This window comes from Lithobates pipiens, unplaced genomic scaffold, assembly GCF_037356315.1.
Source record: "Lithobates pipiens isolate NorthernLeopardFrog02 unplaced genomic scaffold, aLitPip1_a1.2 Scaffold_19, whole genome shotgun sequence".
NCBI lineage: Eukaryota > Metazoa > Chordata > Amphibia > Anura > Ranidae > Lithobates > Lithobates pipiens.
Window position 1 is genome coordinate 596,714,426 of NW_027507764.1, and position 25,852 is coordinate 596,740,277.

At 49.5% G+C, this 25,852-nt stretch overlaps 1 protein-coding gene across 1 annotated transcript in view; it reads right to left on the reverse strand.

Annotated features, from left to right (window-relative positions):
* Window positions 1–3,474: 3,474 nt before the first annotated feature.
* Window positions 3,475–25,852, reverse strand: part of LOC143997842 (tyrosinase-like) — a 39,443-nt gene continuing 17,065 nt past the window's right edge. The window contains exons 3-5 of the mRNA XM_077493667.1: window positions 20,819–21,032; window positions 18,448–18,586; window positions 3,475–5,568 (exon numbers count right to left, since the gene is read on the reverse strand). Coding sequence (XP_077349793.1) covers window positions 5,388–5,568; window positions 18,448–18,586; window positions 20,819–21,032 — 534 coding nt within the window. The 3' untranslated portion in view covers window positions 3,475–5,387. The remainder of the gene's footprint in view (window positions 5,569–18,447; window positions 18,587–20,818; window positions 21,033–25,852) is intronic.

The following is a 25,852-nucleotide window of genomic DNA, read 5'->3' on the forward strand; positions in this document are numbered from 1 at the left end:
TAGAAGGGAATTATTCACCAACCAGGTCTGGGCATGGTTTCCTGCTTGGGGGGGGGGGTTGAATTTATGAAATGATTAAACAATTTCTCATCCTTTGTCGATGGGATATTCAATGAAACCATTGAAGCTTTAAGGGAAATTCCAAAGGAACAATGGCAGATGAAGATCCTTCTATTACAGGAAAATATAGTCCTTGATTATCTGTTGGTATCCAAGGGGGGTTACTGGGAATTCATAGGTAAAGATTGCTGTACCTGGATCAAGAATACTAGAGACAAAGTTCAGGCCCATATGGATAAGGTTTAGATCCCTGCAAGGCAAAGCCAAAGCTATATCTAGGGAAGGTTGGAATCCTTTCAAGGGTCTGGGAATCTTTGGGGATTTTTTATTTTTCATAGGATCATGGTTGAAGGAAGTTGGGGTATATATACTCATGTTCTTTTGTTTCTATGCTTTCTATATGCCGTGATGAGGTGCTCCTGTTGCCTGATTGGATGAGTGAACAGAGCCCGAGCAGATGACCACATCTTCCTCACTGAGATGAGATGCCCCAAAGCCCGACCCACGTACAAGACACAGAGGATCCCAGACCGACCGGCCTTCATGCCCTCCTCTAAGTCACCCCTCCTGAAGAACAGTCTACAAGTCAAGCCGTGTTTTCCTTTTTGTGGACTCATGTGGACTTTAAGACTGATTCATTTCCAGGTGTAAGGAGAAGATCAAGATTCATCGAGGGTCACATGGGAGCATATGACAAAAGAGGAGGGCCTGTTGTGGAAATTGTATTAAGTTGTATTCAATATGTATTGTCACGGTGTCTCCCAGTGTTAGTTCACCCGTGCTTCCTGAGTACCACAGACAGCCACCGTTCCCACAACCTTCGCACCACAGACAGTCTTCCCTGGCCATGCTTTGTTTATAATAGCGGTGGCAATAGAGCTTAGTGGCATCACAATCGGCCAATTAAGTCCAGGCATTTATGCCGGAAGAGTTATACAAATCTCAGCCAATGAATAATGACTAGGGGAGTGTATGGGCGTGTCTGTGCGGGGGCAGTGTGTATGATTTCCCACCCCCTGTACATATAAGCCGGGCTCTCCAATTAGACAAAGAAAGCCACATATTTGGCCTAAGAAATCACGACCGCCGTCCCTGACCAAACGCACACATACTGTACACTCCCGCTTTTACCATTGGCGTGAATCCTTATTCTGCATTGTTCAGAGAACAACTCATACCCAGATTATCCTTCCATCCCTGTAGATGGGAGACTATCTGCAGAGCATGTCATAGTCCCGCTATGTGCTGATCAGACACACAGAGAGACATGAGCGTACGGCGTACATCCCTCCACCAAGGGGCAGAACACATTCCCCCCAGACCAACGTCTGCAGGTTACACAGGGGCCCTTCACTGGTGAACATATCCCCACTCTACAAACACTTCTCCATATCTTCAGGAAGCTTTTCACTACCCACAGGTCTCAACCGGGGTCAGTCTGCCCCAACCCCCTCTCTAGAGCGGGCCGCAGCAGAACTAACACTGGGAGACACTGTGACAATACATATTGAATACATCTTAATAAAATTTCCACAACAGCTCTTAATGGGGAAGCCTGCTGACAGCTGATGAGTCATTGGTTGCTATGGACGTGGCGGTTGGCTTCCCGGTCCGCTTCTTAACAACCGTTCCAAATTCAAATTGTTCCAAAAATTTGGAATTAATTGGAGAAAAGAATAAAACTAATTTAAACAAATTTAATTTAATTTCATTGTATTTACATTCGGACCAAAACGAATTACACATGTCTAGTCTAGGATAAGGGTTAGGACACTCACTTCCTCCATGATCTAGGATTAGGGTTTGGACATTTACTTCCTTCATGGTCTAAGGTTAGGGTTAGGACACTCACTTCCTTCGTGGTCTAGGGTTAGGGTTAGGACACTAACTTCCTTCGTGGGTTAGGGTTAGTACACTCACTTCCTTCGTGGTCTAGGGTTAGGGTTAGTACACCCACTTCCCATTTACTTCCTTTGTGATCTAGGGTTAGGACAAACACTTTCTCCGTGGTCTAGGGTTAGGTAATTACTTCCTCCATGGTGCAGGATTGGGGTCAGGACAAACACGTCCTCTGTGGTCTAGGGTTAAGGTTAGGACACTCACTTCCTCTATGGTCAAAGATTAGGCTTAGGACATTCACTTCCTATGTGGTCTAGGATTATGGTTAGGACACTTACTTCCTCCACAGTCTAGGGTTAGGACATTCACTTTCTCCATGGGTTAGGGTTAGGACACCCAATTCCAACATAATCTAGGGTTAGGATACTCACTTCCTTCCTGGTCTAGAGTTAGGGTTAGGACACTCACTTCCTTCCTGGTCTAGAGTTAGGCTTAGGACGCCCACTTCCTTCTTGGTCAAGGGTTAGGGTTAGGACACCCACTTCCTCCGTGGTCTAGGGTTAGGGTTGAGATGCTCACCTCATCCATGGTCGAGGACACTCACTTCCTCCATGGTCTGGGGTTAGGACACTTACTTCCTCCATGGTGAAAGGTTCTAGTTAGGACACAGACTTCCTCCATGGTCTAGGTTTAGAGTTAGGACAGTTTTTTCATCCATGGTCAAAAGGTTAGGGTTAGTACACTTACTTTGTTCATGGATTAGGGTTAGGACACTCAATTCCTCTATGGTTTAGGGTTAGGACATCCACTTCCTTCATGGTCTAGAGTTAGGACACCCATATCCTTCATGGTCTAGAGTTAGGGTTAGGAGACTCACTTCTAGGGTTAGGGTTAGGACACCCACTTCCTTCATGGTCAAAGGTTAGGGTTAGAAGACTCACTTCTAGGGTTAGGGTTAGGACACCCACTTCCTTCATGGTCAAAGGTTAGGGTTAGGAGACTCACTTCTAGGGTTAGGGTTGGGACACCCACTTCCTTCATGGTCTAGTGTTAGGGTTAGGACACTCAATTCTAGGGTTAGGGTTAGGGCACCCACTTCCTTTAATGTCTACTGTTGAGGTTAGGACACTCGCTTCTTTTAGTGGAATACCTTTTTTTTCCCTTTTTTATAATTGATTACATTCCCTCAGTTCTCATCTGCAGAAGAGCTGGGGTGAGGAGAACAGCACTACACTGATCCTCCCAGTGAATGGCTGTGCAGTAGTAGCATGTCAGGACAAGTCTGATCATTGGAGGAGAGCAGGCTAAATTCCCAGCACAGATAGAGAATGGACCAAGCTGTGTTCTCCTGCCTAGTGTTGTCAGTTTGCAGTAGGAAAGCAGAGGGACTGGCAGGAACACTGGGGATTTCCCACAAAGGAAGCAATACAAAGAGAACAGGAGACTTCTTCATACCAGTACATGGGGCAGTAGCCACATATCAGCAGGCATGCATCACCCTTACCCTATGAACTGTTAGGTTTACATACTCCTTAAGTTTTGAATGAGTTAAAATAATAGGATGGCCACCAAGAGTCGTGCAGTACGATTTATTTTTTATCAATGGTAACACTGTGACAAATCAAACGAAAAAGAAATGACAGACCCCCTTCATAACTGGACGGACTACAAATCATGTAAATAAGGAGTGCACTTTTATTTTTTACAGCAGTGAACATATACAGCAAGTTACAACATGGCTATAGTGTGCTGAGCATGTAGCTGGTGCTCAATGACGTCTGATATGCTGCAGATGGAGTGGAATGGGCCCGCCAAGGAATAATGGTCTTATAGGCTGCAGATGGAGTGGAATGGGCATCACCAAGCAATGATGGTCTGATATCCTGCAGATGGAGTGGAATGGGCATCACCAAGCAATGATGGTCTGATATCCTGCAGATGGAGTGGAATGGGCATCACCAAGCAATGATGGTCTGATATCCTGCAAATTGAGTGAAATGGGCCCTACCAAGCAATGATGGTCTGATATACTGCAGATGGAGTGGGATGGGCATCACCAAGCAATGATGGTGTGATATCCTGCAGATGGAGTGGAATGGGCATCACCAAGCAATGATGGTGTGATATCCTGCAGATGGAGGGGAATGGGCATCACCAAGCAATGATGGTGTGATATCCTGCAGATGGAGTGGGATGGGCATCACCAAGCAATGATGGTGTGATATCCTGCAGATGGAGTGGAATGGGCATCACCAAGCAATGATGGTCTGATATCCTGCAGATGGAGGGGAATGGGCATCACCAAGCAATGATGGTGTGATATCCTGCAGATGGAGTGAAATGGGCATCACCAATCAATGATGGTCTGATATCCTGCAGATGGAGTGGAATGGGCATCACCAAGCAATGATGGTCTATTATCCTGCAGATGGAGGGGAATGGGCATCACCAATCAATGATGGTCTGATATCCTGCAGATGGAGGGGAATGGGCATCACCAAGCAATGATGGTCTGATATCCTGCAGATGGAGGGGAATGGGCATCACCAAGCAATGATGGTCTGATATCCTGCAGATGGAGGGGAATGGGCATCACCAAGCAATGATGGTCTGATATCCTGCAGATGGAGGGGAATGGGCATCACCAAGCAATGATGGTCTATTATCCTGCAGATGGAGGGGAATGGGCATCACCAATCAATGATGGTCTATTATCCTGCAGATGGAGGGGAATGGGCATCACCAATCAATGATGGTCTGATATCCTGCAGATGGAGGGGAATGGGCATCACCAAGCAATGATGGTCTGATATCCTGCAGATGGAGGGGAATGGGCATCACCAAGCAATGATGGTGTGATATCCTGCAGATGGAGTCCAACGGGCCCCAGCAAGAAATCATGAACAGTAGAAGGTAGGTTATGGTTATGCTGTGCAGAAAAGCAATGCCTGCTATAATATGAAGTGTTTTACTATGAATTATTACCTATTATAGACAATAATGAACAGAACATTGTTTTACCTGTCCTAGAATCCCCCCCACCTTCTCCAATGTCCTGTATGTCTCCTCAGCACATCACTAGCTCGATCCTCAGTCTACAAATGCCGGTGACTATAAAATAGCTGGATGGGGCAATATATTAGCTGATCAGAAGCATCCAATAGGACGCCTCTTACCACAATCATGGTGTCCGGAGTCCGTGTTAAACATGTTTCTCCCCCACATTCGATTTCATGTCTCTGGCTGCTGATTGGCTTCTGCGGTGGCTTTATGTGGAACGTTTTCCTACAAACAGAGCAGTGTTTTGGTTCCCAACATTTCCGGAATAAATCAGCGATATTTGGGAGAATTCCACTTTCACCGGAACACAAAGAGCAGCATTATCATAATGATGGACATAGTATGGAAGAAGAGTCATCACTGTTCACATGTGCACCATTCTACATCATATCTGTACAGGAACTGGCCATGTCCAATCTTCTGCTGCGCTATTTCACCGGGAAGGAGGAATACTGATACCCAAATGTCATCGCCCTGTGAACGAGATCTCGATTTTTAAAACACGGGAAGAATGGCGTGGCGCAGTCATCTGGACCGTGGCCAATCTCACTGTTGTCGGGATATGAACTTGGAGATGCATCATATCTGGCGACCCACGCATCAAAGATTCTGCAGAAGGAAAATCATCAATATTATTATTATTATAATGTCTTAATAATAAAAAGCTCCTACTACAGACCTCCATTGTAAAATCTTGGCCGAAACCACAAAGGAAATATTTGTCATTTGTTACTAAACCCACAACAATAAAATGTGTGTGTATATGCAGTAAGGCATGATTGTTATCTTACTGTGGAACCTAAAGGGTTAATCCCCTGTATTGTGTAAAAATACTGTTTGATCCTGTATGTACAGATCACCCCCCCCCCCTGCACTGTCCCCCTGCACAAGTCCGGATGAGACAGAGCCATTTGAGTCAGGCTGCACATGCTCAGTTTGGTGTGTATTGCCACTTTGCCAGAGAGGTTTTTTTTTTTTGGGAGAGTGCATGTGATCAGCATAGGGCCAATCAGCACTCTCCAGACAGAGGTCCAGGAGCCTTGCACCCTCATAGGACAGCTCAGTGCAGTATGAAAACTCCTCCTACAAGCTTCACCAGGATCTGATAGAAATCACAAGCCTGCTCTATACTGCCGATGAGAAAAGGTATTTAGCAGTTTATATTTACTAAAATAATTGCATTTCCGTGTTCTGTGTACTGCGGGAGAACACATTATAGTGAATGCAGGCTCCTGGGGGGAGCAGATATAGTGAGTGCAGGGTCCTGGGGAGAGCAGATATAGTGAATGTAGGCTCCTGGGGGGAGCAGATATAGTGAATGCAGGGTCCTGGGGAGATCAGATATAGTGAGTGCAGGCTCCTGGGGAGAGCAGATATAGTGAATGCAGGCTCCTGGGGGGAGCAGATATAGTGAGTGCAGGCTCCTGGGGAGAGCAGATATAGTGAATGCAGGCTCCTAGGGAGACCAGATATAGTGACTCCAGGGTCCTGGGGAGACCAGATATAGTGACTGCAGGGTCCTGGGGAGAGCAGATATAGTGAGTGCAGGCTCCTGGGGAGAGCAGATATAGTGACTGCAGGCTCCTGTGGAGATCAGATATAGTGAATGCAGGGTTCTGGGCAGACCAGATATAGTGAATGCAGGCTCCTGGGGAGATCAGATATAGTGAGTACAGGCTCCTGGGGAGAGCAGATATAGTGAATGCAGGGTCCTGGGAAGAGCAGATATAGTGAGTGCAGGGTCCTGGGGAGAGCAGATATAGTGAGTACAGGCTCCTGGGGAGAGCAGATATAGTGAATGCAGACTCCTAGGGAGACCAGATATAGTGACTGCAGGGTCCTGGGGAGACCAGATATAGTGAATGCAGGCTCCTGGGGAGATCAGATATAGTGAGTACAGGCTCCTGGGGAGAGCAGATATAGTGAATGCAGGGTCCTGGGGAGAGCAGATATAGTGAGTGCAGGGTCCTGGGGAGAGCAGATATAGTGAGTACAGGCTCCTGGGGAGAGCAGATATAGTGAATGCAGACTCCTAGGGAGACCAGATATAGTGACTGCAGGGTCCTGGGGAGACCAGATATAGTGAATGCAGGCTCCTGTGGAGAGCAGATATAGTGAGTGCAGGCTCCTGGGGAGATCAGATATAGTGAATGCAGGGTCCTGGGGAGATCAGATATAGTGAGTGCAGGCTCCTGGGGAGAGCAGATATAGTGAATGCAGGCTCCTGGGGAGAGCAGATATAGTGAGTGCAGGGTCCTGGGGAGAGCAGATATAGTGAATGTAGGCTCCTGGGGAGAGCAGATATAGTGAATGCAGGCTCCTGGGGAGAGCAGATATAGTGAATGCAGGCTCCTGGGGAGAGCAGATATAGTGAATGCAGGCTCCTAGGGAGACCAGATATAGTGACTGCAGGGTCCTGGGGAGACCAGATATAGTGAGCGCAGGCTCCTGTGGAGAGCAGATATAGTGAATGCAGGGTCCTGGGGAGACCAGATATAGTGAATGCAGGGTCCTGGGGAGACCAGATATAGTGAACGCAGGCTCCTGTGGAGAGCAGATATAGTGAATGCAGGGTCCTGGGGAGACCAGATATAGTGAGTGCAGGCTCCTAGGGAGACCAGATATAGTGAATGCAGGCTCCTGGGGAGATCAGATATATAATGAATGCAGAGTCCTGGGGAGACCAGATATAGTGACTCCAGGGTCCTGGGGAGATCAGATATAGTGAATGCAGAGTCCTGGGGAGACCAGATATAGTGACTGCAGGCTCCTGGAGAGATCATATATAGTGACTGCAGGCTCCTGGGGAGATCGGATATATAGTGAATGCAGGGTCCTGGGGAGACCACATATAGTGAATGCAGAGTCCTGGGGAGATCAGATATAGTGAATGCAGAGTCCTGGGGAGATCAGATATAGTGAATGCAGGCTCCTGGGGAGATCAGATATAGTGAGTGCAGGCTCCTGGGGAGAGCAGATATAGTGAATGCAGGCTCCTGGGGGGACCAGATATAGTGAATGCAGGCTCCTGGGGGGACCAGATATAGTGAATGCAGGCTCCTGGGGAGACCATATATAGTGAGTGCAGGCTCCTGGGAAGATCAGATATAGTGACTTCAGGGTCCTGGGGACAGGGCAGGACTTAGGGTGGAGGGGGCCCCTGGGCTTGAGTCACTTTCGGGCCCTACCTTCTATATATTACCATATTTATTGGTGTATAACACGCACCCAAAGTTTAGGAGGGAAGTTTAAGGAAAAAACGTACATTTAAATGCCCATCAATGCAGCCTTATCAGTGTCATTGCAGTCTTGAAGTTTAAAAATGAAGCCGCCGAGATACAGAGTCCTGTACAGTATATCTCGGGGGCTCTCGGGTCCTTTCGGCGGTGTAACGACATATTCGGCGACCCATCGCAGTTTGCTACGGAAGTGACGTTCCGTCGCCGCCATCTTGGTACACTCCACACTAGTCCACAGTAAGGATACACTAATGCCGCGTACACACGATCGGAATTCCGGCCAGAAAAAGACCGATGAGAGCTTTTCATCGGAAAATGCGACCGTGTGTACGCTCCATCGGAATTTAGCTGTCCGAATTTCCCGCCAGCCAAAAATTTATAGCATGTTCTCAATTTTCCAGACGGAAAAACTTTCTATCGGGAAATTCCGATCGTGTGTATGCATTTCCGACACGCCAAAAATCACGCATGCTCAGATTCAACTACGAGACGGAGGCTATTGGCTATTGAACTTCCTTTTTCTAGTCCCGTCGTACGTGTTGTACGTCACCGCGTTCTAAACAATTGGAATTTGGTGTGACCCGTGTGTAGGCAAGATAGCTTGAGCGGAATTCCGTCAGAATTCCATCTGGAAAACCATCAGAGTTTTTTCCAACAAGAATTCCGATCGTACGCGGCATAAGAAGGGGGAAAGCGGACATCTTGTTACACCCACCGGAGTTTTGCGTTTTACACGTATTTATAACAGTAAAGTCAGTTTCTATAGTGAAATACAAGACTTAGCACTCCTTCTGGCTACTTAGATCTTGAATTTTAAAAACAGTGACATCCCCGCTCACCTCACAGGTTTACTAATCTGACAGAAGATCGCTGCTTTTAAAATTCAACATCTAAATAGTCAGACGGAGTTCGTAAGTCTTGTATTTCACTGTCTACTAACTTTAATGTTATAAATACATCTAAAATGCAAAACTCTGGTGGGTGTAACAACATGTCCGCTTTACCTCTTAGTGTATCCTTACTGTGGACGAGTGTGGGGTGTAGCAAGATGGCGTTACAGTGGCTCTCGGGTCCTCTTGCAGTCCCGAGCGGAGCCGAGAGTAGCCGAGTGTACTCAGCTCAGCTCACAGTCACGCCCAGTCCCTGTGTTATGTCCATCATAGGGCGGGACTGGGGGCGTGACTATGAACCAAGCTGATTACACTACTACGGCTATGTATCTCGGCGGGGCCCCCTATTGGGTGGGGCCCATGGGCTTTAGCCTAGTCAAGCCTATTGGTAAGTCAAGCCCTTTGGTGTCCTCAATCCCTCCATTGGTCTCCATTCAGTGTCCTCCGTCCATCTCTGCCCCTCCCTCCACTGAGCATGCTCCACCCCTTTCTACCAATCCTTCCACTGCCTTCCATTCAGTGTCCTCCACCCCTCTCTACCAATCACTCCAGTGGCCTCCCTTAAGTGTCCTCCACCCCTCTCTACCAATCACTCCAGTGGCCTCCCTTAAGTGTCCTCCACCCCTCTCTACCAATCCCTCCACTGAGCATTCTTCATCCCTTTCTACCAATCCCTCCACTGGCCTCCATTCAGTGTCCTCTATCCCTCTCTACCAATCCCTCCACTGGCCTCCATTCAGTGTCCTCCACCCCTCTCTACCAATCCCTCCACTGACCTCCATTCAGTGTCCTCCACCCCTCTCTACCAATCCCTCCACTGAGCATTCTTCTTCCCTTTCTACCAATCCCTCCACTGGCCTCCATTCAGTGTCCTCTATCCCTCTCTACCAATCCCTCCAATGGCCTCCATTCAGTGTCCTCCAACCCTCTCTACCAATCCCTCCACTGGTCTCCATTCAGTGTCCTCCACCCCTCTCTACCAATCCTTCCACTGACCTCCATTCAGTGTCCTCCACCCCTCTCTACCAATCCCTCCACTGGTCTCCATTCGGTGTCCTCCACCCCTCTCTACCAATCCTTCCACTGACCTCCATTCAGTGTCCTCCACCCCTCTCTACCAATCCCTCCACTGGTCTCCATTCGGTGTCCTCCACCCCTCTCTACCAATCACTCCACTGACCTCCATTCAGTGTCCTCCACCCCTCTCTACCAATCACTCCACTGAGCATTCTTCATCCCTCTCTACCAATCCCTCCAATGGCCTCCATTCAGTGTCCTCCAACCCTCTCTACAAATCCCTCCACTGGTCTCCATTCAGTGTCCTCCACTCCTCTCTACCAATCCCTCCACTGACCTCCATTCAGTGTCCTCTATCCCTTCTCTACCAATCCCTCCACTGACCTCCATTCAGTGTCCTCTATCCCTTCTCTACCAATCCCTCCACTGACCTCCATTCAGTGTCCTCTATCCCTTCTCTACCAATCCCTCCACTGGCCTCCATTCAGTGTCCTCTATCCCTTCTCTACCAATCCCTCCACTGACCTCCATTCAGTGTCCTCTATCCCTTCTCTACCAATCCCTCCACTGACCTCCATTCAGTGTCCTCTATCCCTCTCTACCAATCCCTCCACTGGCCTCCATTCAGTGTCCTCCACCCCTCTCCACCAATCACTCCACTGAGCATTCTTCATCCCTCTCTACCAATCCCTCCAATGGCCTCCATTCAGTGTCCTCCATCCCTCTCTACCAATCCCTCCACTTGTCTCCATTCGGTGTCCTCCATCCCTCTCTACCAATCCATCCACTGACCTCCATTAGGTGTCCTCCACCCCTCTCTACCAATCCCTCCACTGACCTCCATTCAGTGTCCTCCACCCCTCTCCACCCATCCCTCCACTGAGCATGCTCCACCCCTTTCTACCAATCCCTCCACTTGTCTCCATTCGGTGTCCTCCACCCCTCTCTACCAATCCCCCCACTGACCTCCATTCAATGTCCTCCACCCCTCTCCACCAATCCCTCCACTGACCTCCATTCAGTGTCCTCCACCCCTCTCCACCAATCCCTCCACTGACCTCCATTCAGTGTCCTCCACCCCTCTCCTCCAATCCCTCCACTGACCTCCATTCAGTGTCCTCCACCCCTCTCTGCCAATCCCTCCACTGGCCTCCATTCAGTGTCCTCCATCCCTCTCTACCAATCCCTCCACTGATCTCCATTCAGTGTCCTCCACCCCTCTCTACCAATCCCTCCACTGGCCTCCATTCAGTGTCCTCCACCCCTCTCTACCAATCCCTCCACTGACCTCCATTCAGTGTCCTCCACCCCTCTCTACCAATCCCTCCACTGGCCTCCATTCAGTGTCCTCCACCCCTCTCCGCCAATCCCTCCACTGGCCTCCATTCAGTGTCCTCCACCCCTCTCTGCCAATCCCTCCACTGGCCTCCATTCAGTGCCCTCCACCCCTCTCTACCAATCCCTCCACTGGCCTCCATTCAGTGTCCTCCACCCCTCTCCGCCAATCCCTCCACTGGCCTCCATTCAGTGTCCTCCACCCCTCTCTGCCAATCCCTCCACTGGCCTCCATTCAGTGTCCTCCATCCCTCTCTACCAATCCCTCCACTGATCTCCATTCAGTGTCCTCCATCCCTCTCTACCAATCCCTCCACTGATCTCCATTCAGTGTCCTCCATCCCTCTCTACCAATCCCTCCACTGACCTCCATTCAGTGTCCTCCACCCCTCTCCGACAATCCCTCCACTGGCCTCCATTCAGTGTCCTCCACCCCTCTCTATCAATCCCTCCACTGGTCTCCATTCAGTGTCCTCCACCCCTCTCTGCCAATCCCTCCACTGACCTCCATTCAGTGTCCTTCACCCCTCTCTACCAATCCCTCCACTGGTCTCCATTCAGTGTCCTCCACCCCTCTCTACCAATCCCTCCACTGACCTCCATTCAGTGTCCTCCACACCTCTCTACCAATCCCTCCACTGGTCTCCATTCAGTGTCCTCCACCCCTCCCTGCCAATCCCTCCACTGGCCTCCATTCAGTGTCCTCCATCCCTCTCTACCAATCCCTCCACTGATCTCCATTCAGTGTCCTCCACACCTCTCTACCAATCCCTCCACTGGTCTCCATTCAGTGTCCTCCACCCCTCTCTACCAATCCCTCCACTGGCCTCCATTCAGTGTCCTCCATCCCTCTCTACCAATCCCTCCACTGATCTCCATTCAGTGTCCTCCACCCCTCTCCGACAATCCCTCCACTGACCTCCATTCAGTGTCCTCCACCCCTCTCTACCAATCCCTCCACTGGCCTCCATTCAGTGTCCTCCACCCCTCTCCGCCAATCCCTCCACTGGCCTCCATTCAGTGTCCTCCACCCCTCTCTGCCAATCCCTCCACTGGCTTCCATTCAGTGTCCTCCACCCCTCTCTACCAATCCCTCCACTGGCCTCCATTCAGTGTCCTCCACCCCTCTCCGCCAATCCCTCCACTGGCCTCCATTCAGTGTCCTCCATCCCTCTCTACCAATCCCTCCACTGATCTCCATTCAGTGTCCTCCATCCCTCTCTACCAATCCCTCCACTGACCTCCATTCAGTGTCCTCCACCCCTCTCCGACAATCCCTCCACTGGCCTCCATTCAGTGTCCTCCACCCCTCTCTATCAATCCCTCCACTGGTCTCCATTCAGTGTCCTCCACCCCTCTCTGCCAATCCCTCCACTGACCTCCATTCAGTGTCCTCCACCCCTCTCTACCAATCCCTCCACTGGTCTCCATTCAGTGTCCTCCACCCCTCTCTACCAATCCCTCCACTGACCTCCATTCAGTGTCCTCCACCCCTCTCTACCAATCCCTCCACTGACCTCCATTCAGTTTCCTCCACCCCTCCCTGCCAATCCCTCCACTGACCTCCATTCAGTGTCCTCCACCCCTCTCTACCAATCCCTCCACTGACCTCCATTCGGTGTCCTCCACCCCTCTCTACCAATCCTTCCACTGACCTCCATTCAGTGTCCTCCACCCCTCTCTACCAATTCCTCCACTGGTCTCCATTCGGTGTCCTCCACCCCTCTCTACCAATCACTCCACTGACCTCCATTCAGTGTCCTCCACCCCTCTCTACCAATCCCTCCACTGCCTTCCATTCGGTGTCCTCCACCCCTCTCTACCAATCCCTCCAATGGCCTCCATTCAGTGTCCTCCAACCCTCTCTACAAATCCCTCCACTGGTCTCCATTCGGTGTCCTCCATCCCTCTCTACCAATCCATCCACTGACCTCCATTCAGTGTCCTCCACCCCTCTCCACCCATCCCTCCACTGAGCATGCTCCACCCCTCTCTACCAATCCCTCCACTGGTCTCCATTCGGTGTCCTCCACCCCTCTCTACCAATCACTCCACTGACCTCCATTCAGTGTCCTCCACCCCTCTCTACCAATCACTCCACTGAGCATTCTTCATCCCTCTCTACCAATCCCTCCAATGGCCTCCATTCAGTGTCCTCCAACCCTCTCTACAAATCCCTCCACTGGTCTCCATTCAGTGTCCTCCACTCCTCTCTACCAATCCCTCCACTGACCTCCATTCAGTGTCCTCTATCCCTTCTCTACCAATCCCTCCACTGACCTCCATTCAGTGTCCTCTATCCCTTCTCTACCAATCCCTCCACTGACCTCCATTCAGTGTCCTCTATCCCTTCTCTACCAATCCCTCCACTGGCCTCCATTCAGTGTCCTCTATCCCTTCTCTACCAATCCCTCCACTGACCTCCATTCAGTGTCCTCTATCCCTTCTCTACCAATCCCTCCACTGACCTCCATTCAGTGTCCTCTATCCCTCTCTACCAATCCCTTCACTGGCCTCCATTCAGTGTCCTCCACCCCTCTCCACCAATCACTCCACTGAGCATTCTTCATCCCTCTCTACCAATCCCTCCAATGGCCTCCATTCAGTGTCCTCCACCCCTCTCTACCAATCCCTCCACTGACCTCCATTCAGTGTCCTCCACCCCTCTCTACCAATCCCTCCACTTGTCTCCATTCGGTGTCCTCCACCCCTCTCTACCAATCCCTCCACTTGTCTCCATTCGGTGTCCTCCATCCCTCTCTACCAATCCATCCACTGACCTCCATTCAGTGTCCTCCACCCCTCTCCACCCATCCCTCCACTGAGCATGCTCCACCCCTTTCTACCAATCCCTCCACTTGTCTCCATTCGGTGTCCTCCACCCCTCTCTACCAATCCCCCCACTGACCTCCATTCAATGTCTTCCACCCCTCTCCACCAATCCCTCCACTGACCTCCATTCAGTGTCCTCCACCCCTCTCCACCAATCCCTCCACTGACCTCCATTCAGTGTCCTCCACCCCTCTCCTCCAATCCCTCCACTGACCTCCATTCAGTGTCCTCCACCCCTCTCTGCCAATCCCTCCACTGGCCTCCATTCAGTGTCCTCCATCCCTCTCTACCAATCCCTCCACTGATCTCCATTCAGTGTCCTCCACCCCTCTCCGACAATCCCTCCACTGACCTCCATTCAGTGTCCTCCACCCCTCTCTACCAATCCCTCCACTGGCCTCCATTCAGTGTCCTCCACCCCTCTCCGCCAATCCCTCCACTGGCCTCCATTCAGTGTCCTCCACCCCTCTCTGCCAATCCCTCCACTGGCCTCCATTCAGTGTCCTCCACCCCTCTCCGCCAATCCCTCCACTGGCCTCCATTCAGTGTCCTCCACCCCTCTCTGCCAATCCCTCCACTGGCCTCCATTCAGTGTCCTCCATCCCTCTCTACCAATCCCTCCACTGATCTCCATTCAGTGTCCTCCATCCCTCTCTACCAATCCCTCCACTGATCTCCATTCAGTGTCCTCCATCCCTCTCTACCAATCCCTCCACTGACCTCCATTCAGTGTCCTCCACCCCTCTCCGACAATCCCTCCACTGGCCTCCATTCAGTGTCCTCCACCCCTCTCTATCAATCCCTCCACTGGTCTCCATTCAGTGTCCTCCACCCCTCTCTGCCAATCCCTCCACTGACCTCCATTCAGTGTCCTCCACCCCTCTCTACCAATCCCTCCACTGGTCTCCATTCAGTGTCCTCCACCCCTCTCTACCAATCCCTCCACTGACCTCCATTCAGTGTCCTCCACCCCTCTCTACCAATCCCTCCACTGACCTCCATTCAGTGTCCTCCACCCTCTCCCTGCCAATCCCTCCACTGACCTCCATTCAGTGTCCTCCACCCCTCTCTGCCAATCCCTCCACTGACCTCCATTCGGTGTCCTCCACCCCTCTCTACCAATCCTTCCACTGACCTCCATTCAGTGTCCTCCACCCCTCTCTACCAATCCCTCCACTGGTCTCCATTCGGTGTCCTCCACCCCTCTCTACCAATCACTCCACTGACCTCCATTCAGTGTCCTCCACCCCTCTCTACCAATCCCTCCACTGCCTTCCATTCAGTGTCCTCCACCCCTCTCTACCAATCCCTCCACTGACCTCCATTCAGTGTCCTCCACCCCTCTCTACCAATCCCTCCACTGACCTCCATTCAGTGTCCTCCACACCTCTCTACCAATCCCTCCACTAGTCTCCATTCAGTGTCTTCCACCCCTCTCTACCAATCCCTCCACTGACCTCCATTCAGTGTCCTCCACCCCTCTCTACCAATCACTCCACTGAGCATTCTTCATCCCTCTCTACCAATCCCTCCAATGGCCTCCATTCAGTGTCCTCCAACCCTCTCTACAAATCCCTCCACTGGTCTCCATTCAGTGTCCTCCACTCCTCTCTACCAATCCCTCCACTGACCTCCATTCAGTGTCCTCTATCCCTTCTCTACCAATCCCTCCACTGACCTCCATTCAGTGTCCTCTATCCCTTCTCTACCAATCCCTCCACTGACCTCCATTCAGTGTCCTCTAACCCTTCTCTACCAATCCCTCCACTGGCCTCCATTCAGTGTCCTCTATCCCTTCTCTACCAATCCCTCCACTGACCTCCAGTCAGTGTCCTCTATCCCTTCTCTACCAATCCCTCCACTGACCTCCATTCAGTGTCCTCTATCCCTCTCTACCAATCCCTTCACTGGCCTCCATTCAGTGTCCTCCACCCCTCTCCACCAATCACTCCACTGAGCATTCTTCATCCCTCTCTACCAATCCCTCCAATGGCCTCCATTCAGTGTCCTCCATCCCTCTCTACCAATCCCTCCACTTGTCTCCATTCGGTGTCCTCCATCCCTCTCTACCAATCCATCCACTGACCTCCATTAGGTGTCCTCCACCCCTCTCTTCCAATCCCTCCACTGACCTCCATTCAGTGTCCTCCACCCCTCTCCACCCATCCCTCCACTGAGCATGCTCCACCCCTTTCTACCAATCCCTCCACTTGTCTCCATTCGGTGTCCTCCACCCCTCTCTACCAATCCCTCCACTGACCTCCATTCAATGTCCTCCACCCCTCTCCACCAATCCCTCCACTGACCTCCATTCAGTGTCCTCCACCCCTCTCCACCAATCCCTCCACTGACCTCCATTCAGTGTCCTCCACCCCTCTCCGACAATCCCTCCACTGACCTCCATTCAGTGTCCTCCACCCCTCTCTACCAATCCCTCCACTGGCCTCCATTCAGTGTCCTCCACCCCTCTCCGCCAATCCCTCCACTGGCCTCCATTCAGTGTCCTCCACCCCTCTCTGCCAATCCCTCCACTGGCCTCCATTCAGTGTCCTCCACCCCTCTCTACCAATCCCTCCACTGGCCTCCATTCAGTGTCCTCCACCTCTCTCCGCCAATCCCTCCACTGGCCTCCATTCAGTGTCCTCCACCCCTCTCTGCCAATCCCTCCACTGGCCTCCATTCAGTGTCCTCCATCCCTCTCTACCAATCCCTCCACTGATCTCCATTCAGTGTCCTCCACCCCTCTCTACCAATCCCTCCACTGACCTCCATTCAGTGTCCTCCATCCCTCTCTACCAATCCCTCCACTGATCTCCATTCAGTGTCCTCCATCCCTCTCTACCAATCCCTCCACTGACCTCCATTCAGTGTCCTCCACCCCTCTCCGACAATCCCTCCACTGGCCTCCATTCAGTGTCCTCCACCCCTCTCTATCAATCCCTCCACTGACCTCCATTCAGTGTCCTCCACCCCTCTCTACCAATCCCTCCACTGACCTCCATTCAGTGTCCTCCACCCCTCTCTACCAATCCCTCCACTGACCTCCATTCAGTGTCCTCCACCCCTCTCTACCAATCCCTCCACTGACCTCCATTCAGTGTCCTCCACCCCTCTCTACCAATCCCTCCACTGGCCTCCATTCAGTGTCCTCCACCCCTCTCTACCAATCCCTACACTGGTCTCCATTCAGTGTCCTCCACCCCTCTCCACCAATCCCTCCCCTGGTCTCCATTCAGTGTCCTCCACCCCTCCCTGCCAATCCCTCCACTGACCTCCATTTAGTGTCCTCCACCCCTCTCTACCAATCCCTACACTGGTCTCCATTCAGTGTCCTCCACCCCTCCCTGCCAATCCCTCCACTGACCTCCATTCAGTGTCCTCCACTCCTCTCTACCAATCCCTACACTGGTCTCCATTCAGTGTCCTCCACCCCTCTCTACCAATCCCTCCACTGGTCTCCATTCAGTGTCCTCCACCCCTCCCTGCCAATCCCTCCACTGACCTCCATTCAGTGTCCTCCATCCCTCTCTACCAATCCCTCCACTGACCTCCATTCAGTGTCCTCCACCCCTCTCTACCAATCCCCCCACTGACCTCCATTCAATGTCCTCCACCCCTCTCTACCAATCCCTCCACTGGCCTCCATTCAGTGTCCTCCATCCCTCTCTACCTGCCCCAAAGTACATAACCACCTTTATCTCACAATATCACCAAACTGTCCTTTCTGTACCAGACAATGCCTGATCCCCAGTTCCCTTGTCGTCTCTTTAGGGCTCACCTCCTGGACTTCTCCACAGCCTCTCCTATTCTCTGGAACTCCTCACCCACCCTGTCCGGCTATATGCTACCCAGCCCACATTTAGATAACACCTGAAAAACGACCGCTTCAGGTAAGCCTAGCCCACCTCCACCTAAAAACTGAACGGTTACTTTCTACATCAGCTCGTCCCTCACAGTTATTACATTTCACTAACCCATCCCTTTTAGATTGTAAGCTCAGAGGAACAGGACCCTCCTAACTCTTTTGTATTGAATTGCATTGTAACTGTACAGTCTCCATTTATTTTATAAAGCGCTGTGCACACTGCTGGTAAATTCTACAATAAATGCTCTATAATAATAATAATAAGGAAAGTATCAGTACATTATAGAAGAATGGGGCAATGCAATCTTACTTATCAACAAAGCTGTGATGAAAGATGAAGATGGGGTCATTGCTGGAGATGGGGATCTGAGACATGGTGCCTCCCAGATATATGTGGACCAGGTTGTGTAAACTTCTTTTCAGTGTCACCCCATCTGGTGATAAGAACCCTAAAAGACAAAGAGTAAAGTCATTACCTCTTCACAAGTCCAAATTATTCTTACCGTTATTAACCTCTTGCCAACCATGAAACGCATATGTATGGCAATGAAGAGGGTGGGATTTCAGGGTAAAACTCCACACATATGTGTCCATGTTGGCCAAGGTTTATGTGCTGCCACAGAAAACACTGGGCCTCTATTTATGATTGTAGCCAGCAGTGCTCCCGATCATGTGACCAGAGTGACAGCCAATCACAGAGATCATGCGATATTCCTGCCGTAGCCTTTGCTGTTTATCTACATCCCACATCACAAGTCTTCTCTCCACTGGCATGTTACAGGTCTGTAAACGTCTATGGGTTTCATCTAACTTTAACCATAAAGTAGATGATCCTCCAAGAATTGGGTGGCACAGTGGTGTAGTGGGTGGCACAGTGGTATAGGGAGGTACAGTGGTGTAGTGGTAGTGGTTAGTGGCACAGTGGTGTAGTGGTTAGCACTCTCACCTAGCAGTAAGAAGGGTCGCTGGTTCAAATCCCAACCACGACACTATCTGCCTGGAGTTTGCATGTACTCCCTGTGCCTGTGTGGGTTTCCTCCTACACTCCAAAGACATGCAGGGAGGTTAATTGGCTTCTGTCCAAAATTGGCCCCTAGTATATGAATGGGGACCTTGGATTGTGGGCTCCTTAAGGCTCTGTTGTGAGTGTGTAATGTACAGGGATAGGGACAATTGTAGACACTCAGGATGGACTGGTGTCTTTATTTAACCTTACTACTAACTAATTCTATGGGTTTCCTCAAACCCTAATCCTAAAAGTAGATGAGCCTCCCAGAAGTCTATAGGTTTTGTATAAGCCTAGCCTCAAGGTAGACAAGTCTTATAGAAGTCTAGGGGTTCCATCTAACCGTAACCCCGTGGTATACAAACCTCAAAGAAGTTTAAGGTTTTTGCTAAAGCCAGCCATAGACAGGCCGGCTGAGATTCAAACCATGTATGGGCAGACTGATTGTACCCAAGTTGATCAGTCGGTTTGTCGAATTTTTCATGGGAAGGGGAAGCAGAAGAAGGAGCAGGTAATAACACTACAGACAATTCTGCCCTTAACGATGACTCCCAATAGCCAGAGATGTAGATGGGAAACAACAGAAATCATTCTGAAAAAAATTGATACTGTATATATGACACATTGAGCAGCATAGTGGTGGTAGTCAGGAACAAAGCAGGTTTGATGATGGGTGGGAACACAGCAGGTGTGGTGGTGGAGAACAGAACAGGTGTGATAGTGGTGCTTGTGAACAGAGCAGGTGTGGTGGTGGTTTGGAACAGAGCAGGTGTAGTTAAGGTGGCGGTTGGGAACAGAACAGGTATGATGGTGGTTGGGAACAGAGCAGGTGTGGTGGAGGGTCACAACAGAGCAGGTGTGGTGGAGGGTCACAACAGAGTAGGTGTGGTAGGGGGTGGTTGGGAACAGAGCAGGTGTGGTGTGTGGTTGGGGATAGAGCAGGTGTGGTGTGTGGTTGGGAACAGAGTAGTTGTGATGGTGTTTGGGGCCAGAGCAGTCAGTGTGGTGGTGGGTGGGGACAGAGCAGGTGTGGTGGTGGTTTTAACAGAGCAGGTGTGGTTGTGGTGGTGGTTGGGAACAGAACATGTATGGTGGTGAGGAGGTGGTGGTGGTTGAGGTCAGGAACAGATCGGGTGTGGTGGAGGGTCAAAACAGAGTAAGTGTGGTGGTGGTTGGGAACAGAGAAGGTGTGGTAGGGGGTGGTTGGGAACAGCACAGGTGTGGGGGTTGGGAACAGAGCAGGTATGGTAGGGGGTGGGAGAACAGCACAGGTGTGATGGTGGTGCAGAAGTACATTATGGTTGGATGGTCAATTTGTTGCTAGTAATAAATCTAGAACAGGATTATGTTATCTAGTGAAGGATCAGCCACAACCAAATTAAGTTGGAACATTTAGAAAAGATCTCTGAAGAGAATTTCACACTTTTCTAGGATCACTTTGATCAGACGTTTGGACTGAAGAGTACAATTGTGTATTATGAACAGGCTGGCATGAAATGGGCACCTGTCTACCAATTGCTAAATAACGTATATAACGTTTTTGACCATTGTAGACGTGGCCGGAGCTCCAGTACACAGATATCCCTCCTGTGACCAGGATGTCCCCACAGCAGCCTTTATACTCCTACTAGGTCTTTACATTCAACATTTGCTGACAAGAATCAGCCGGACTCACCTTCCAGGGCATTTCTGAAGCTGAGTAGGGAAGTCTCGTTGTATGGTGGGGTATCGAAGTTGCTGAGTTTTAGGATGTTGTCCACATCTTGGAAGGAGGGCAGATTGGGAGCGTATGGTGTAGCTCCGGGCTTCCTATGGACTCTCTCCATTTTCTGTTCATAATCAGCCAATGGACAATATTCATCGGGGAAATTAAATCCGCTGCAGATTGCCTAGGAAGAGAGTTCCAGACATTTCATGAAATAGTTATACATTGAAAATTTTAAGCACAAGCTTTTTCCTATCCCAGTCCCAAATGATCTCCCCATTCCAGACACCGGTGCTGAGCTTTCCCCCCCTATTCATTCCGTAGACGACATTTCCCAGAGTTCTGATATAGATCTGAGGAAAAGAGTTCAGACAATTCTTTTTTTCTAGAATGTATTTATGATTTATTTGTATTGGACTAAAGTGTGGATCTGCCAAGGCCCACCGTTCAAATAACGGGCCACCCCCCCACCAAAGATGGTCTGCTCCAGTCAAGGTTTACTCCAATGAAAGCACATCACTCACGCCCACAAAAATCCACGCCCCCCAACATGTTTCACCTACAACAAGGCTTAATCTTGGGGAGATTGGCTACCGAAGGGGAAGAAGTTTAAGTTCTCTCAGAATACGTGAATAGATACAGAAATACCCCATCCCAGGGAAGGAAAGGAAAAAAGGGAGTGGAAGAATGGGGGGGGGGAGGGGAGGGGGGAAAGAAGGGTGAGGAGAAAGGGAAAATTACTCCCCTGTAGGATCCGGGAATCCATTTTTAAATATCCAGAGCACCTCTCTCTTGGCTAATAAAGAGAACCTGTTACCAACTCATAGGACAGATATTGATCTCAATAATTTGGACCCTAAAGGCATCCAATTGAGAACCATCTAGTTCCACAAAATGATTGCCCACATTTATCTTTTTGCGGGTTCTAATCTTAGGGAGTCGGTCACACATCTACACACATAATCTTCCGATGGTTCTGTCTCCATATTGTTTATTGCACCTAATGCATGATATGACATCAGTGACATATCTGGCCTACCAGCTGCCAAGTTGCCTAATTTCATAGACTCCACCATTCACAAATGATGGGATAATGGGAGCATCTCCCAGCAAGAGACAACTTGAACAACGGGCTCCATTACGCTCATACATACCTGTAATATTCAGCCACGTACCTCCTTTTTGTCATTTATCCAACTGGAACAGACTGGGTGAGAGGATATTTCCCAATGAGGGTGCCCTTTTTTGCTACAAAACACCCCTCAATCTCATATCACCTTCCAATAAATGGTATTTATCGCTATGCAATTCTTCTAAACTGATCAAATTCTAATCTGCAATCAGTCAGAAAAGTGATTGAGACGAGTCATGGGAATTATTGGATCTACAGGCCGAACGTTCCTTGCGTAGATCTTCCCTTAAAGCGGTGTTCCGCCCCCCCCAAAAAAATTAACAGCCAGCAGTTGCTGGCTTTTAACAATAAGAGACTTACCTGTCCTGGAGTCCGGCGAGGTCGGCACCTCAGTTGTTTCCATCAGCTGTCGGGTGCTGCCGCCATTGCTGGTGAGGGTACCCGGCAGTGTAGCCTTCACACCGGGAACCCCACTGCGCATTTATGAGGTCCCGCTCCAAGGTGACCGGGTAGAGGAGGCAGCCCGCGTTTAATTCACGGGCCGCGGCCTGCACTACCGGAAGTGGGAACAGGACTGGTATCCCCTCTCCCCGAAAGGTGCCAATTGTGGCACTGGAGGGGGAGAGGAGACAAATGAGTGGAAGTTCCACTTTTGGGTTTTTCGCTTTAATGTTACATAGCTACATAATTAGTCAGGTTGAAAAAAAAAAGAAGTCCATCCAGTTCAACCAATATAAAAGAGAAGAGAAAATCTGCGCTACAGTGAAAAAACAAACAACATTTTTTTTGTCATGCAGCAATTCAAAATATATACCAAAAAATGCTATATAAAAAGGACTTGAAAAAAAGAAATAATGGAACTGCGCAATCCTTAATATTTAAATTAAGGTGTGAATAAACAATGAAGTGCATATGTGCTCAATGTTGTGCAGAGTATTAACATAAACCCCAACATAAAAAATGCATTAGCGACATATACCCATGCAGTACAAGTAAGACCACATATAAAATAACACCAATTGTTATAAATAAGCACTCATAAATCAATACTGAAATCTCAATGGTACTAGTGCTTCAAAGAAATATGTGCAAAAAATATTAAATGAAAATCAAAAATAAATAAAAATAAAAAACTCGTTAAAAAGTCCAGGTAAGTGAGTTCAAAACAAACAAATGTCCACAGTGACTTGTCCAAAAATCCAAAACAGGTGTAGTCGTGAAGCAAAATTTAAAGTGCACCACCACCGTGTAGATAACAAATGGCTCCTTACCAGATGCCCCAGTAAGGAGTGCGTATCTTAAAGGTCAAGACAAGGTATGCATCAGACTCAGATCTTCGAAGGATAAGAGACCACTGGTGCCGGACTCAAACGAATTTCAACCAAGAAGCAGATGTTCACCATAAGGAGGAAACAAACAATATATGTATAGCCTAAGTCAGGCCAGCCTAGAAAGGAGGCCCGTACTCTGGAGGAGGTATAGCACCCTTAGATAGAATTTAGGTGACAAGTGGATGGTTCCTGTACAGCCCCAAAATCCGGGAGTAGCATTCAACAAGATATATAGCTGCTGGATGAAGGATGTACCCTCAAGTTAAATATAAATACGCATAAGAAGAGAAGGCTCAGGCAGCAACCTTCAAAGCAACCATCCATCAAATGAGTACACCAACCAATGGTGTACTCATTTGATGGATGGTTGCTTTGAAGGTTGCTGCCTGAGCCTTCTCTTCTTATGCGTATTTATATTTAACTTGAGGGTACATCCTTCGTCCAGCAGCTATATATCTTGTTGAATGCTACTCCCGGATTTTGGGGCTGTACAGGAACCATCCACTTGTCACCTAAATTCTATCTAAGGGTGCTATACCTCCTCCAGAGTACGGGCCTCCTTTCTAGGCTGGCCTGACTTAGGCTATACATATATTGTTTGTTTCCTCCTTATGGTGAACATCTGCTTCTTGGTTGAAATTCGTTTGAGTCCGGCACCAGTGGTCTCTTATCCTTCGAAGATCTGAGTCTGATGCATACCTTGTCTTGACCTTTAAGATACGCACTCCTTACTGGGGCATCTGGTAAGGAGCCATTTGTTATCTACACGGTGGTGGTGCACTTTAAATTTTGCTTCACGACTACACCTGTTTTGGATTTTTGGACAAGTCACTGTGGACATTTGTTTGTTTTGAACTCACTTACCTGGACTTTTTAACGAGTTTTTTATTTTTATTTATTTTTGATTTTCATTTAATATTTTTTGCACATATTTCTTTGAAGCACTAGTACCATTGAGATTTCAGTATTGATTTATGAGTGCTTATTTATAACAATTGGTGTTATTTTATATGTGGTCTTACTTGTACTGCATGGGTATATGTCGCTAATGCATTTTTTATGTTGGGGTTTATGTTAATACTCTGCACAACATTGAGCACATATGCACTTCATTGTTTATTCACACCTTAATTTAAATATTAAGGATTGCGCAGTTCCATTATTTCTTTTTTTCAACCAATATAAAAACATAGGAAAACTCTACATACAAAATCCTATATACACAATCCAAATGAGGAGCTAAGTAAAACCTTGAACAGAGGGGTGTACATGAACGTGGTGGGTCTACTTGGACAGAGGGGTGGCTGTGGACATGATATACTTGGACAGAAGGGTGGTGGTGGACGTGGCATACTTGGACAGAGGGGTGGCGGTAGACGTGGTATACTTGGACAGAGGGGTGGCGGTGGACATGGTATACTTGGACAGAGGGGTGGCGGTGGACGTGGTATACTTGGACAGAGGGGTGGCGGTAGACGTGGTATACTTGGACAGAGGGGTGAATGTGGACGTGGTATACTTGGACAGAGGGGTGGCGATGGACGTGGTATACTTGGGCAGAGGGGTGGCTGTGGACGTGGTATACTTGGACAGAGGGGTGGCTGTGGACGTGGTATACTTGGACAGAGGGGTGGCGGTGGACGTGGTATACTTGGACAGAGGGGTGGCGGTGGACGTGGTATACTTGGACAGAGGGGTGGCGGTGGACGTGGTATACTTGGACAGAGGGGTGGCGGTGGACGTGGTATACTTGGACAGAGGGGTGGCGGTGGACGTGGTATACTTGGACAGAGGGGTGCGGTGGACGTGGTATACTTGGACAGAGGGGTGGTGGTGGACGTGGTATACTTGGACAGAGGGGTGGCGGTGGACGTGGTATACTTGGACAGAGGGGTGGCGGTAGACGTGGTATACTTGGACAGAGGGGTGGCGGTGGACGTGGTATACTTGGACAGAGGGGTGGCTGTGGACGTGGTATACTTGGATAGAGGGGTGGCGGTGGACGTGGTATACTTGGACAGAGGGGTGGCGGTGGACGTGGTATACTTGGACAGAGGGGTGGCTGTGGACGTGGTATACTTGGACAGAGTGATTGCGGTGGATGTGGTATACTTGGACAGAGGGGTGGCGGTGGACGTGGTATACTTGGACAGAGGGGTGGCTGTGGACGTGGTATACTTGGACAGAGTGATTGCGGTGGACGTGGTATACTTGGACAGAGGGGTGGCGGTGGACGTGGTATACTTGGACAGAGGGGTGGCGGTGGACGTGGTATACTTGGACAGAGGGGTGGCGGTGGACGTGGTATACTTGGGACAGAGGGGTGGCAGTGGACGTGGTATACTTGGATTTTGCAAAAGCGTTTGATACAGTTCCCCACACACGGCTCATGTGTAAGGTAAAGTCTACAGGTTTGGAAATATCAGTTTGTAAATGGATAGAAAACTGGCTAAAAGACAGAATTCAGAGAGTCGTGGTTAATGATTCTTACTCTGAATGGTGTAAGGTTATCAGTGGTGTACCCCAAGGTTCAGTGTTATT